The sequence below is a fragment of the Ursus americanus genome, chromosome 18, assembly GCF_024610735.1.
Source record: "Ursus americanus isolate L20-20 chromosome 18, mUrsAme1.1.p, whole genome shotgun sequence".
Classification (NCBI taxonomy): domain Eukaryota; kingdom Metazoa; phylum Chordata; class Mammalia; order Carnivora; family Ursidae; genus Ursus; species Ursus americanus.
In genome coordinates this window covers 13306235-13321508 of record NC_142144.1, presented here as the reverse complement: position 1 = coordinate 13321508, position 15274 = coordinate 13306235, and the positions used below count along the sequence as shown (strand labels likewise).

General features: G+C 52.7%; 1 protein-coding gene across 4 annotated transcripts in view; it reads left to right on the top strand.

Moving 5' to 3' along the window:
* Positions 1–15274, top strand: part of GSN (gelsolin) — a 52353-nt gene that overhangs the window by 13593 nt on the left and 23486 nt on the right. Inside the window, exon 1 of one of the 4 annotated variants that reach the window (XM_045791039.2) lies at positions 1280–1427. The exons of 1 other annotated variant lie outside the window; for it this stretch is intronic. In XM_045791039.2, the coding sequence (XP_045646995.2) occupies positions 1386–1427 (42 nt within the window). In that variant the 5' untranslated portion in view covers positions 1280–1385. Of the gene's footprint in view, positions 1–1279; positions 1428–13390; positions 13583–13664; positions 13704–15274 lie in introns of those variants that run through there. 2 more of the 4 variants (XM_045791038.2, XM_087869402.1) reach the window with 2 other exon arrangements.

Below are 15274 nucleotides of genomic sequence, written 5' to 3'. Positions count from 1 at the left end.
GGCTAAGGGAGCACTGGAACATTCCAGCCAAGGGATTCACATGTACAAAGGCCACCTGGAGCCGCTGTGCTTAGGGACTAGTGAGTCGTGTGGCTAAAGGAGGAATGTGGGGCTGAGGTGGGGAGTGTCCCGAGATGCTGGGGCTTAGTCCTCTGGGTGCCAGGGAGGCATGGACAGGCTTTGAGCTGGGGAGTGACTTGCACAATGGGATTTAAGAACAGATAGGAGGCAAAGGGGAGGGCACATGGGAGGGTCAACATTGTAAACGGGTTGGAGAGAATGAGTATCACTGGTTGAAGCCTGGTCACTCCCACCTACCTGCACACACAGTAAAATACTCTTCCTCTTTCTGTCCCCTGCCCTTGTTGGGTTATGTCCCCGTTGGTTGGCATTCCTGAGCCACCAGCACTATTTCAACGTAGCACCAAGTGCGGTTACATCCTGGGCACCAGAGACAACGGTCTGAGCCTGAAACGTCACTCTGGCCCTGAGTTGCTAGTCACATCCCTTAATCCCTCAGCCTCAGTTTACTCAGCTGTGAAAATAGGGGTGATAGAGGGTTGTTGAGGATTACTGATGAGGAAATGAAGTCCTAAGCGTAGGCCTGGTGTACACTGACAGCTCGGTTATGTTTATTTCCCTTTCGGTTGGTAACAGCCCCGTCCATGCTGTAACTTGCCCCTTGGGGAGTCCTCTGTGGCGGCAAATCTGTGATCATCCCACCGGCACCTTTATCTTATGGCTGAGGAATCTGGGGCCCAGAGAGAGACAGTGACTCATCTAAGGTCACCCAGCCCTTCAGTGGTAGGGCTCAGACCTGTTCATCTCTCCCTCTTGTAATCCTCACTTTTTAAATGCTGATAATTTAAAAAAAACAAAAACAAAAACCAATTCCCAAGTCGACAGGGGGAGGGGTAACAATGGAATGAGCATTTTGGGGGTAGGGGCTCTCCCAGACATTTCCAGGGAGTATCCTGGCTAGACAAGCCCTGAGAAAATCAACCACCCTAGTTACATTTGGGGAAATTGAGGCCCATAGAGAGGTTGTGGCTTGCTCAGGGTCCCCAGAGCATAGGAAGCAGAGAGGACTCAAAGGCCCGTCTCCAGTCACCAGCAGTAGTTGGGTGAGCTCTTCTCCCCAGCCCACTGCCTCATGTTTAAGAAAGTGAATTAGAGCACGAACAATAGTTTCCTGAGGAAGTTTCAGTTTTTAACGTGCCAATGTGTCAAGGACCATTTCCGGAACCGTGTGTGCCCATGTGATGGCCGCAGAGTTGAGCCTGGCATAGCTATTTCAGACTAAGCCACAGGGTCCTATTTATAGGCCTGTGTGATTAGGTTGATGTGGGAAGGAGAGGCTCGCCTGCTGTCTGCCCAGCCCAGCTATGGCCGAGGAAGAGGCCCTTGGGGGAGATTCTGACCCGTCGGTGAGTAGCAAGGGATCTGGGGTGGTCCTGAAGCCTGCTCAGAGGAGGGGCTCCAGGGGAGGTCCCACTCCTGACTCCCAGGTCATCTGCCAGCCAGGCCCTCTGCAGACCAGAAACCAGCTCTGATCCTGTTCTCCCTACTGCCTGGGTCTAGGCCAGGACTCCTGTCAGTCAAGCCCCTTCCCCAGCCACGCCTCTGAGTGTTTGCCTTGCTCTATGTGGGTCACACCTCTGAGCCTTTGCCTTTGCTATTCCCACCTCCTAACTTGCCCAGTTCCCAGTTACCCAAAGAAAAACCTCCCTTCATTCTCCAGGCTCTGCTCAAATCTTCCTCCTCTGTGGCTCTTCAGGCGCTGGATGCTCCCTGCCTTGTGCTCCAGCTGCCCAGAACCACTTGAGTGATTGCCCGAGTTCATGTGTGCTCCCTGTGGGGCCGGGAGGTCCTGAGACAGGGCCTGATGCAGAAAGGAGAAAGGCGTTTGTAGTTGAGCACCTGCTGTGGCCATCTGCCTCATGTTTGGTGAGCTATGGCCTGCATGCCAATGCATGCAATAGGTATGTTTTAAAGGTGTAGGCATGAGAGGAAGATCTCAGACTTACATAGGCCTAGTTTCAGACCCTGCCCCGCACTTCCTATGCAACCTTGGGTAAACCCCTCTGAACCTTAGTTTCCCTGCCTGTAAAATGGGCATGATGCTAGCCATGGGTTTTGGGGAAGCATTATCAACAAGAAAAAGCTTATAAATACTTATCATGTTGAGTGGTCCATAATAAGCCTCTATGTGCCATAGTAGGTGTTATTTATAGGTGGGGAAACTGAGGCTCAGAGCAGGGAAGTGCCATCTCTAGGGCCCCACACAAGTCAGTGGCCAATAGAAGAGACCGGGTCTTGGGGTCCTGGCCTCCACCTCCAGCCTATGTTCTTTTCCCCTCCCTCTCTTAGCCTCCTGGGCCTATTCTGTAACCCAGATCAGGGGAGGCTTTGTTTGGGGATTGTTTTTCCTGAGAAGTTTCCTCTGTGGTGCCACAGGATGACTCAGAGCCCTGAGTCACCAGGAGGCAGAGGGCCAGGGAGGAGGAGGGAAACAAGAGAAAGGACAAGAAAGGGGGCCCCCAATTCCAACCCTGGCTTTCCCACTGCTGATCCACCAGGTCTGACAAGTCCCCTGTCCTGCCTGGCCTCCATTTCCCCAAGTGTGAAAGGAGATGCTGGGCTTTGATGAAGGCTCCCAGTCCAGGCTGAGCCTCCGAATCCCAGGTGCCTGGGCCCCACCCTGACCTATAGATTCAGAGGCTGGGTGTGGGGCCTGGGAATCCACGTTTTCTGGAGCTCCCTGGGTGATTGTGCTGCACACCTGGGCTGCAGAGGTGTTTGGGAACCTCACCGTGCAAGGCTTTTCCTGGCTGGGCCTCAGAGCGGTTGCTAAGCCTCTGCTTGACCATCCCTCCTAGCTCACGGAGAGTCACTTTTCTTGCTGCATGCTTGGGCAGAATGGTGATGGGAAGTGCATGGGCTTTAAAATAAACAAACAAACAGCTTTTTGGAAGTCTAATGTACATAAGTTGTCAAAGTACATTTACATGTCATTTACATACACATAATTCAACTGTTTTCATTAATTTGATGGTTTTTAGTAAATTTACAGAGTTATACCACCATCACCACAATCCAGTTTGAGAATATTTTCATCACCCCGAATCCTCCCTAAATGATGCCTCTGCCTGCTTGCTGGCAGTCTCCACACCCACCCCCCTGTTCCACCACTGATCTACTTTCTGTCCCTTCGAATGTCCAGATCTGCGTGCCCCTCCCAGCCTCACTCCTGGCTGTGTGACCTCATGCAGATTATTGCCCCTCTCTGGGCCTCGGATTTCTCCTCCGTAGGAATTTCCAAGGAATTTCACTAATGTGGTAGAAGGTCTGATGTCTAGTGGGAGCCAGGGATGTGGGAGCCTGGCAGGAAGTATGCAGGAGGTAGTACAGATACCTGGGTGTGCTTGTAACAATGTTAGCAAACATTGTATTGACTCTGTGCCATGCACTGGGCGTTTTAAATGCGTGATCTCTTTTAATGCCCAAAACAACTCTTATGAGGTAAATGTTAATATCATTTCTATTTCATAGCCAAAGATACTGAGGCACCGAGAGCGGAGGTCGCATGGGTAACAGTCGGAAGGTCTAGGAATCTGTCCTCCTTCATCCCTACGCTAGTGACTGGAATCACAGCATGGAGTGAGGGACCCTGTTCGTGGGCCTAGCACAAAGTTTGTGGCACATGCTTTCAAGGGACAGGACCTGGTTTTTCAAAAGATGGCACGTACAACAGAGTGCATCAAACACAGATGTACATGGAGCATGATGTATGGTCTAAGTGACGTGGGACCCAGTACCGGCACCACGCATCAGGGTGCACATGCAGGACAAGGCATGAGAAACATGGGCTTGGTATGGGGCATAGAGAACATGGTATATGTGACGCTGGGACATGGTAGCCAGGGTATAGGGCTTGAGATGCAGCAACGAGACGGGTCACAGAAGGACCCTTTCCATGTCAGTGCCTGGGGCTTCAGCACGAAGCAGCAGGAGCCAATTTTCTCCTCTCACAAAGGCCTGTCTGTTTTTTGCCTCCTCCTCCCTGTCTCTTCCGATGCCAAAGAGTGGGAGTGTCCTGGATGAGTGGGGCCCAGCGTACCCCCCTACCACCCTACAAGCTCAGACAGGGGTCAAGGCTTGGGGCCAAGACCACGGCTCAGAAAGAGCCTGCCAGGCCCCCAGATCCCTTCCCTGGGAGGTGGCTGTGAGCACCAGTGTTGGCTGGGCCAGAGCCGGGTAATTTTCCTCTAAGCCTTCCTCTCTCCTCCTCCCCTCCCTGGCTGCTGCTGCTGGCTGCAAGCACGTCTGCATTCCGGGGCTTAGGGGAGAGAGCACACACAGCTGCTGGGGTTGAGAAGCAGATAGCCACCAGCTGCTGTGGGAGGGGTGGAGGGACCGTGGGTGCCTGGAGGAAGCAGTGGCTCCAGGCTAGCATTTCCTGAGCCCTCTGGCACCTGCTGCACATGGCCTTATCTCGTCTGGTCTGCACGCAAGCCCCAATAGCCTGATGGGGAGACTGAGGCTCAGGAAGGCAAGAGCTTGTCCAAGGTCACACAGAGGCAGAGGCAGAGCTGAGGATAGACCCCAGCTCTTCTGGAGGCAGGAAAGTGACATATTGAGGCAAGGTTACGTGGCGCAGAGAGTGTGGTTGGGAGTGTCAGTGGGTAACGAGGCTGAAAGAGCATGGTGGGTCTTAAATGCCTGACTTTCAAGCTGCAATGGGGGCTGTGGAAGGGTCTTGAGTAAACCACGATGCAATCTCTGTGGATCATGGGAGCATTGAAGGCAGTGGGGAAGCCAGTGCAGTGGTTGCAGAGGAAAGATGGAGACCCTGAACTAGGAGAGCCCTGGGATGTGGGGGCGGAAGTGAGAGAAGCAGGGAGCCTGTGGGATTGAGCACTTCCACTCTGGCCTCAGCCCTTCTGTAAAATGTCCCGGTGGGATGACTCTGGTTAGGCCACAGTGTCACAGAGGGTTCCCAAAACCCCTAGAGGGCCAGACACCTGCAGGAGGATGCTGGTCACAGGGCAGGTGCCTGGGTGGAGGTGAAGCTGGGAACAGCCCCGGGGAGAGAAGACGGCCCGTGTTTTGGAGCTCGAGCGAGGGCCAGGCCCTGGGTTCTGTGTGCTGGATCCTGTTTCATTCTTCCAGCTGGTTGTGATTATCTTCTGAGCCGGGAGAGGAACAAAAGCATTCCACTATTCTACCTCTGTTTATGTTTAAGAGGGAAAGTACTTTTTAAAAAAACTATTAAAATTAAAAGGATTAGTAACGATAAAAAATATCTTTGAATCTCTGGGAATTCTATTATGGATAAAAGTTTGAGATACATTGCAAAGAATCTCTAATCATGCCATAGGCTTTGGAGTTTTTCCATAACTGACTTTTACTAGTATCAAGTTTTGGCAAGCCTGTGAGATCACCTGGCCACTCTCTACCCAAGGACACAGGCTCAGAGAGGTTGATTCTCTTTCTCAGGGTCACCGGGTAGTGAATGATAGGACTGGGATCAGATGGTGACTCCAGAGCCCTTGTTCTTTGAGGTGGGGGCAGACCAGAGAAGAGGGCAGGGTGTCATAAGGAGAGACTGGTGGAGGGGTTGGAAGGCAGGGCGAGCTCTTTAGGTCCTGGCTGCAGGCCCTCTCCTGAGATGCCTCCCCATCCCTGACACCAGCAGCAATTCTGGGCCTCTGGGCTTTGGCTTGGACCCGCAGCCCTCTCCTGTTCTGCATGCAAGGACACAGAGGTAGAGGTCAAGGGTAGATATGGGGGCCAGTGAGCTGTATGTGTGTAGGGCCTGGATATATGCTGGGAGTCGTCTTTGGATGTTATGGTTATTGAGCACCTGCTGCATGCCAAGCACAGTACCAGGGGCTCTTTCAATCCTCCCAGACACCCTACAGGGTAGGGATCATCACCCCATTTTCCAGAGGAGGAAATTAAAGCATTGCAGAAAGGCCACTTGCCCAGTCCCCTTGCAGTAGGGATTTAGGCTATGTTCAAACTCACACTGGACATAGCCTGTGCTCCCTTTGATGGCATGTTGTACATCTTTCACCCTGTTGGTCATTCTTGGTATCCTGAACTCATGGGGGCTTGGCCCCTGCTCCTGGACTCTGTCATTTTTCCTCTGTCCCACACCCACCCCCTTTGTGTTTCTCAAGAGTTCTGCCTGCAGGGTGCAGACTGATACCCAGGTGGATGGGCTCAAGCTTCTTGCCAGAGCCCAGCACAGGGGTCTTGGCCACAGTTGGCTGTGCGAGGCTCAGGGACAGAGAAGGGCTTCATTTGGAGCCTGCAGCAGGAGGGACATGTCACTATCTTCTGATGTCCTCTTGTCATAGTTCCCAGCATGATGATTGTTGGCCTGGGGAGCCTCTAACATGCCTGGTGGATCCTGGTGAAGGATTAACTTGATCCCCAGACAGGCAGGAGGGATCTTGGCCAAATGCACAAACATTATTTGCCTTTCCTGTTTCTTTCAGAATTTTAGAGCCCAAGGGCCCAAAGGGTCCTTAGAGATTAGCTGGTTCACTCGTCACCTGAGTCCTCTTGGCTGGGTCACCACTGGGCAGCTCATTACCTCTCCAGAGAGGGGGAAAGAAAGTGGCATTTTTGAACATTTATTTTATGCAAGCCATAGTCCTAGGATCTTCCACATTTATGGTCTGATTCAGTCTCCTCCACTTGACTTTGAGAAAGGTATTTTGACCCCAGTTTTATACTCAGAGAGATATTTACCCAACCCCCAGCAAACAATACCAAAACTTTCTTTATAGTTGCATACTGTATGCCAAACACTTTGCTAAGCCCCACATGTATTTTACCTTACTGAATTCTCACAGCAACCCTGAGAAGATGGTATTATAATCCCCATTTTACAGACGAGGAGACTGAGGCCCAGAGAGCAGAAGCGACTCACTTGAAGCCACACAGCTAGGAAGTGCTAGGTCAGGGATTTACATACAGATTTTCCTGGCAGGAGCTTCTTTCCACAATCATGCCTGTTGTTTTTCTCCTTCTTGGAAAGCCTTTCCTCTGTGGAGCAGAGAGCTGCTTCCCATGGCTTCTGCTCATTCTGGCTCTGGTTTGGGCATCATAGGCACTGCCTCTCTCCCCATATGTTTGCAGATGGAGACTGTGTCCCCATCTTCCACTCGTCCCACAGCTACAATGCCTGTAGCTGGGCCTCTTTGTCCTGCTGCTGATTTGTGTTTGTGCCCTGTGTCCCCTATTGGTGGGCTGCGAGGTGTTGGAGGGGTAAGACACAGCTTTTGCCACTGTTTACAGCCCCAGCTGCTGGCCTGCCAAGCATCTGAGGGCCAGCTCCTCCCCCAGGGAAGGGGAGACAGACTACAAAGCAGACCCTGGCAGGAAGGGTGCTGGGCTTGCAGCCATGGCCAAATCTGGCTGCTTCCAGGGCATGGGGTCAGGAAGTGGTGGGGCCAGGCCCCCTCTCATGTCCTGTCCTGGCTCTCAGCACTAGGTGGGGTTACCTCCGGAAACTGGGAAAGTGCCAGTGGCTTCAGTCCCTGGGATAGTTGGCCTCTTGGATGTGGCGTCAGCCAAGCTCTACTGGCCATCTCCCCAACAGCTGTCCACACCCAGGGTAGACAGGGCCAAGGCAGAGGTCCAGCTGGCTCTTCCAGGGAGCCCTGTCCTGTCACGGGCTCAGACCTCAGCTCTGATCTGGGAGGCGAGGTGTGGGTTCTAGGGGTGCCCTGCCAGATACTCGCTATGTGACTCCAAGAAATGACACTCTTGTTCTTGGTGTCATTGTCTACAGAGAGGATGGACTAATGAACGTTGTAGCTAACGAGTCCTCTTCTGGGTAACTCCCACCAACAGTCCAGAGCTCCCAACCATCCTTTCACTGGGCCTCACCATCCCTATTTACAGATGGCTGACCTGAGGCTGAGAGGGAGGGTAACTTGCTCCGGGTCATGCAGCTCCGACCTCAACTCAAGGATCTCACTGTGGAATCTATAACCTTTCTCCTGCCCTGTCCCATTCCTCTTGTGTGCTGTGTATGTGCTGAGCAAAGGCCTCTGTGCAAAGAAACCAGGCAGTTCAAGAAGAAGGATGCTGACTTTTGCGGAGCTCCTCCTGTGTGTCAGGCCTTTGGGGCTCGTCCCTTCTCTGTGAGCTAGGTATCAGTCCCCCATTTTACAGATAAGGAGACTGAGGCCCTGATGCCAGGAGTGGAGTTTCGCAGGTTCTGAAACATGTGTGCTTTCAAATCCATGGGCTCCCCACACCGTACCGAGGCCCTGTCCAGTTTCGCTGGATTTCATAACTGGCTTCTCTGTTTACTGACTATTGTCCCAATTAGCAAAATCCAGGGCTAGAGGGGCGGGTGTTCCCAGGAGGACCCAGAGAACAGCAGTGAGCCAGAAAGCAAACAAGCTCCGAGAGAGAGGGCTTCCCATGAGTGGCCGACTGCCTGAGAAATCAAGAACAGCAGTGTTTGGGGTGAAGAGAAGAGAACAGGGTGGTGTCTTCCAGACCCAGTCAAGGGCCTTTTGTACATAGTGGCCAGGGGCGGAGGGTGAGGCTGCCTTCTCCAGTCTCTGGTAGCTGCCCTGGGACACCCAGAGAGACATGAAGACAAGCCTAAGTTTGGTGAGGGAGAGGGCGCAGGGCCAGAGCTGGTTGAGGGGGTCCAACTGCAGGGGAGCGACACAGGCCCCTTCCTGTGGCAGACCCTGAAAAGCTGCCTAGCGGGTGCCGGGCAGTGGGCAGGAGCCAGGAGCAGCCAGGATCAAGGGTCAAGGGGATGTCTGAGCTCCAGAGGAGGACAGGGACTAGGACATGTGCTCACATGGCAGGTGGTGACAGAGCCAGCCTGCCCCTCGAGTCAAAGAAACCATGCCTGACCTGAGCGCCCATGAGTGGCCCAAAGTACAGGTGCCTCGGTCTCTCTTCTGCTCAGCGGCCACAGCCTGGGGGTCTTCCTAGGACATGCCTTTGTCCTGGGTACTCAACAGGTATATGGAGGCCCAGAGGGCCTTCCTGTGACCTCCTGACCCAGCCTGGGAGGTGTCGGGGGTTGGCTGCCTCAGAGACTCCTGGCTGCCAGGCTTGGCCTGGGCTTGACTGGTTTAGGGACTGTAGCCGAAACGTCACTGTTTCTCTCTGCTCAGGCCAGACGGTGTCAGGAGGTCCTGCCTGATCCCCTCCGACAGTGCTTGGGGACTAGAGCTGGCCAGGCTTGGGTTTGAATCTCAGCAATGCCTCTTTCCAGCTGAGTGGCTCTGAGCCAGTGACTGAAGCTCCCTGAGTCTGTTTCCCCATCTGTAACATGAGAACTTTAATGCCTGTTTCCCCTGGTAACTCTGAGGAGACTTGGTCTTGGGCCCCCCCCGCCCCAGCTTCCCTCCCTTTCTTCTCCCAGAGACGTCTGGACCCGGAGATGAGGGGGCATTGGTGATGGTAGTGTCTCCTTCTGCAGGTCAGGGGCCCTGGACTGTCTGAATCAGAGGGTCCTGTACAGGTGACCCACTCCAGTGCCCCCATTTTACAGATGGGAGCCCTGAGGCTCACAGATATGTAGGTTCTGGCTGTAGTTTCACAGCCAGTTTCTGGGAATGCTGGCACTGGGAATGGATCTTAGAGTCAAAGCCCGCTGCCGCACTACATGGGGCATATGGAGACTTGAGGCCCTGGCGGGGACAGGGACTTGTCCAAAGTCACCCTAGAAGTCAGTGGCAGAGGCAGGCCTAGCACTTGAGCTTCTTCCTTTTTACGTAGGAGTCTTTCTTTTGCACCCAAATCCCCCTGCTGTCTTGAACTCATACATCCTCTTCCAGGCAAGGAGCAGTGCAAGGCCATATTGCCCCATCATAGTGCACACATGTCATTGCCCCTTGACAAGCGTTTCCAGGCTGTGGGCTCCCTGGGGGGAAGGGGCCGGGCTGTCTTCACTAGGTCTCTAGGGCTGAGAGCTTTGTGACAGGCAAAGCTGCAGGGCCTTTGTAATCAGTAACCTGGGGGCCAGGGACCCTGGGCTGGTGGTCAGTGACCCTTGGGGCCAAGGCCAAGCCACAGCAGCCCTCTGTGAATCACCAACCGGCCAGGTCGGGGCCACACTTCTCCAGAAGGGACTGCTCAGCTGGGCTAGCCGCCAGCTCACTTTCACTCTGGGGGCTGGGATGATGAGGAAATGTCTTCTTCCTACTTTGTTTGTATTTTCCGAACTGTCTAATGAGCAGGCATCACTTGAAGTATATTTTTAATGGTATTATTTCTTTTTAAAAAGAAAAAAAACCCCAATGACAATGGATGGATACATACTTGTAAATAGTTTCAAACCCTACAGCTCATTTTATTTCCAGGCAAGGTGTAAGTTATATACCATAACAATTCGCCCATTGTAAGCGTTCAGTAACTGATTTTTGGTAGATTTTTCGGGTGTGTCATCATCACCATTTTCCAGTGTGAGAATGTTTTCATCACCCTTGGGGGTTCTTGCGGGCCGATGACAGTGATCTGGGTGCCCACCCCAGCCTCAGGCAGCCACAGCAGTATTTGCGGGCGAAACTCTCCCCCTTCGTTCCTTTCAAGCAAACTGCCTGGACGGTTTGGATTTCACCCTCCTTGACTTTTTAAGGATGTGTGCAAAAACGGAACTCCTATAAAAAAAGAGGAGAGGAGCCATACTATAGTCCTTGTACAATTTGCTTTTGCACTTAGAGGTTTCTCTTTGCTTCCTGTGTCCCTACTATGTGCTAGGCACAATCAGCTCTAGCTCATTCTTTCTTCACAGCTGCAAAGTAGTCCATTGTATGGTGGCTCCGTAATTTATTGAACCGGGACATTTGGGTCCTTCCCAGTTTTCTTCAAACTGCTTCAGTGAACATCCTTGCACATATATTTTGGTGTTTCTCTGTAAGTAATACTGAAGGAAGTGGAACTTTTGTTGCATTGTGTCTTTCTCGAATTTGGAGAGCTAAATTGCTGTCCAGAGAGATGAAACCAGTTTATGCTTACAGCAAAAGCATATGGGAACTGTGGGGTTTTTATAATCCTCCAAATCCGCAGGGAGAGGGCAGAGCTCCGAATGCAGGCTCTACAGGCCCATGCCTAGGCACGCAGCCCCAAGACCTCGGGCAGCTCCCTGGGATTCCCCACAGACACCAGGATAAAGTTCAGACTCCAGCAGGGCACACGGGCCCCTGTGACTCCTGCCACCCTCTCATCTCTTCTTGCTCCCTGTGTTTTAGGCTGGACCCCCTCCTTATTCACTGGATGTGACCTGTGTTTGCTTGCCCTTTGCCCATGCTGTCCCCTCTCCTAGAATGTCTTTTATTCTCAATCTTCCTCCTCCTTATCCTTTGAGGCCTAGGTCACAAGTCCGTTCCATCACGAAGCCTTCTTGTAATCTCTACAGTCTGAATTGCCTTCTCTCTGTGTGTTCCCTTAGCTCTTTATCTGACCCACAGACCCCCTTAAGCGGGAGGAAGTTGTGGGTGGTGCAGGGAAAACTTCAGCCTGATTCGATAGAGGCTGGGCTCCAGGAGAGGCTGGGATAGGTGACCATAGCTTGGGGGGAATCAGGACAGGAACTCCCATTTATCTAGTTGCAGGCCAGGCCATTCTCATACATACAGACTGATTTAATCCTTAGCAACTACTCTACCCATTTAGTAAATGAGGAGACTGAGGCATAAAGTACTTTACACACAGTAGAGGCAGGGGTCAGACCAGATCTCCACCTCCCCTGTTCTCTTCCTCTCATTGCACTAGGCTGTTGGGAGAGAGGATGGGAAGAGAACTTGGAAACAGAGAAGTGGGTCCAGCAGAGTGGTGGGGAGGAGGTGAAAGGGGTTGGTGGAGATGGGAAGCAGGCCTCCTGGACTCGAATTAGTATTTGTTCAAACACGATGACTGGGTGCCTCTAGTGGAGAGGTGGGAAGGGAGCCTTGGAGTGGGGAAGAGACTTAAATCCTCGTCTTCCCCAGGGGGAGCCAATAGATAAGATCTGGAACTGAAAAAAGACCCCCTCCCCTGGAAAAAAACACAAACAAACCATAAACAAACCCGCAGAACCACCACCACGGACTACAAGAACCAACAAGGGCTTGGTATTTAAGATATGAGGGTAAGCCCAGAAGCATCAGCTAAAGGAGGTAGATAGAATAGGTTGATCCTGGGGAGAACTGAGTGGGGTTGAAAGGGAACAACTTTGTACAAATAGGTGACTTCCAGTTGTGATAAAAATAAACTTTTTAGGGGCGCCTGGGTGGCTCAGTCGTTAAGCGTTTGCCTTCGGCTCAGGGCGTGATCCCAGAGTCCTGGGATTGAGCCCCGCATCAGGCTCCTCTGCTGGGAGCCTGCTTCTTCCTCTCCTACTCCCCCTGCTTGTGTTCCCTCTCTTGCTGGCTGTCACTCTAAAAAATAAATAAATAAATAAATAAATAAATAAATAAATAAATAAACAAACAAATAAACAAATAAATAAATAAATAACTTTTTAAAAATAAAAACTGTTGGGGCACCTGGGTGGCTCAGTCGGTTGAGTGTCTGACTTCAACTCAAGTCTCGATCTTGGAGTCCTGCCTGCGTTAGGCTCCAGGCTCAGTTTGTCCCTCTGCCCCTCCCCCTGCTCATGCACATCCCCTCTCTTTCTCAAATAAATAAATAAATAAATAAAGTCTTAAAAAAATAGAAACAAACTTTAAAAAGAAGGAAAGAAGGGCAGTCTCAAGTAAAGTAGAATCTGCACTCTCAGGAGTTGAGAGGTCTGCCTGTCCCTCTGGAGTCTTGCTCGCTCACTGGAGCAGTGAAGGCAAGCCCCCAGTATTCCTGTCCCTAGCTGGGGGCAGCTGCACGCTGCCTAGGGGGCCTTCCACCCAGACTACCTGAGTTCACATCTTGGCTGCACCATTTCCCAGGTGTGTGCAAGTTGCTTGACCGTTCTGCAGTCAGTTTTTCCCTTTGTAAAATGGCGCTCTCCATAGTACCTACTCTGTAAAAGATGTTAGGAACTGCCAGGCTTGATGTGATGTGTGGAAAGCCTTCAAAAACTGTGTTTTATGTTTTTGCTGGAGTTGTTAGGCGCAGAGAGGGGAGGGGCCTCGCGTGGGGCACCGAGGAGGCTGAGCTGGGCTTTCTGCCTTTCCTACCTGCACGCATCCCTTTAGTGTGCATTGCGTTGACGCCTACTCCGTGTCAGGCCCTTTGCTCGGTCTCGGGTCTCGTCCTGGAGCAGGGGTGAAGGGACAGCCACGCCCAGTCGGGTCGGTCCGGCTTGGATCCCCGACGTCTCCAACCTCCAGGCCAGATCCCCGCCCCTCCCCGGCCCGCGCCCTCCCTGAGGGGCGGTCCCCGGCTTGAGTGGGAAGGGCCGGTGGCTATATAGGGTCGGTGACCCGGAGCTCGGGGCTGCGGAGTGGGGTCTTCTGCCGCCGTCGCTGCCATGGCTCCGCACCACTCTGCGCCCGCGTTGCTCTGCGCGCTGGTCCTGGCGCTGTGCGCGCTGTTGCCGCCGGCTCTCGCGGCCACCGCCTCGCGGGGGGCGGCCCAGGCACCGGTGGCCCAGGGGCGGGTGCCCCAGGTGCGGGTGAGTGCCCGGGGGGCCCGGGGGCTCCCGGAGTAACTCTCTATTGTAAGTTCTTGCAGATACAGCGCTAGGAAAAGGGGAGTAATTCAGGTCTAGAATGGAAAAACTGTTTTGTTGCTTTGTAAGTATCTCTTGCTGCTTCCGGGGCTCCCGTGGATTGGGGGTGGGAGCCTCAGGGCGCCTGGCTGTTTCCCTCCCTAGAGGCTAACCTCACCTTGGCCGGATTTCTTGTTCCCTAGCCTCTGCCTTTTGATGTCTTACACATCTCCACCTCCTGATTTCTCCTTTTCCCTCTGCCTGATTTCTTTCCCCTCTTCTGATTCTTTTTTTTTTTTTTTTTTTTTATGGTCTTGAACAACATTTAATCTCTGATGTTTCAGAAGACACTTTAGGATCTTGAAGGGCCTGAGGGTTGAGCCTTTGGCGGTGACTGCTGATCCTGAGGGTGCCGCGTGAGGGAGGCGGCATGCAGTGTGGAATGAGAAGCCAGGGCCCCTGCTCTGCTACTGGACGGATGGCAGAGTGACCACGGATGAGTCGCCTCCCTCCCCCAACAGTGTGGGACATGAGAGTCTCTCTCTAAGATTCCTCCCGGCTCTGACATTCTGTGAATAACTAGCAGAGAATGTACTGAGTTGCCTTCCCATAGAAACGGGCAAAACTACATGCAGTGGCCAGTAGTGGAGATAAGGGCCTCAACTAGGTCTTTGGTATTTATAAAGCCTCAGGGCTCAGTCTCCCATCTCAGCGTTGGCCCAGCGCTGGGCTCAGTCATGGGCGGGCTGAGGTGGGGAGCAGGAGATTAGGAATAGCAGAGTCAGGGACCACTGCACGGTTTACAATTATAAATTCGTCAGGCCCATGGATGAGGGTCCTCCCCCATGGAAGCGTGCTGGGTGGTCACTAATTGTGCCTTCTCAGGCCAACCAGAGCTCTCCGGCTCCAGTCAACGAGAGTCTTAGTTACAGGGATGTGTCCTGTCCTCCGACCCCTCTTCTGATTCTTTTTCTTTCATTTCAGATTCTTCTGTCTTGTCTGATTTCTCTTTTCCCTCTCCAGTATTTCCCCCTCTTTCTTGTATGATCTCACCTCTGTCTGCTTATCCTCATTACTGTTATTTATTCTCCCTTCCCTGATATGTCTGCCCTGTCTGGTTTCTCCTCCTCTCTCCTGTTTTCCTTTTGTGTTTCTCCACCCCTCTGCCTGACTTCTCCCCATCTGGTTTCCCTTAGATCGTCCTCCGGCCTGAGGTGACCTGTGCCTGCTGATTTCTGCCCTCCGGCTCCAGGCTAACCATCCTGCTCTGCTCCATCTCCAGCCCCTGTGCATGTCTGATGGCCTTTCCCCCACCCTTGACCACCTCATCTCCAACAGGCTCCTACAGACCCTGGCTGCGTCCTCTCCACCTTTTCCGAGAAATGGAATTGGGGGTGGGATGTTGGTGGGGGGGGGCAGGAGGGAGGAGGCAGACAGCGCAGGAGGCCACTTGGGCTCAGTCATCTAGGCCCTTCTTGGGAGTGTGATGGGGACACGGATGGAACATGGGAAATCTTCCAAAGAGCAAAAGCAAACAGGCTGTGTGAACTTAGGCCAGTCTCCTCCCCTATTTGGGCCTCAATTTCCCTATCTGCAGAATGGGGTTGGATAATGAGCTCTCCGAGGACCCTTCTAGTTCTAAGAGCTGCTGAGGAT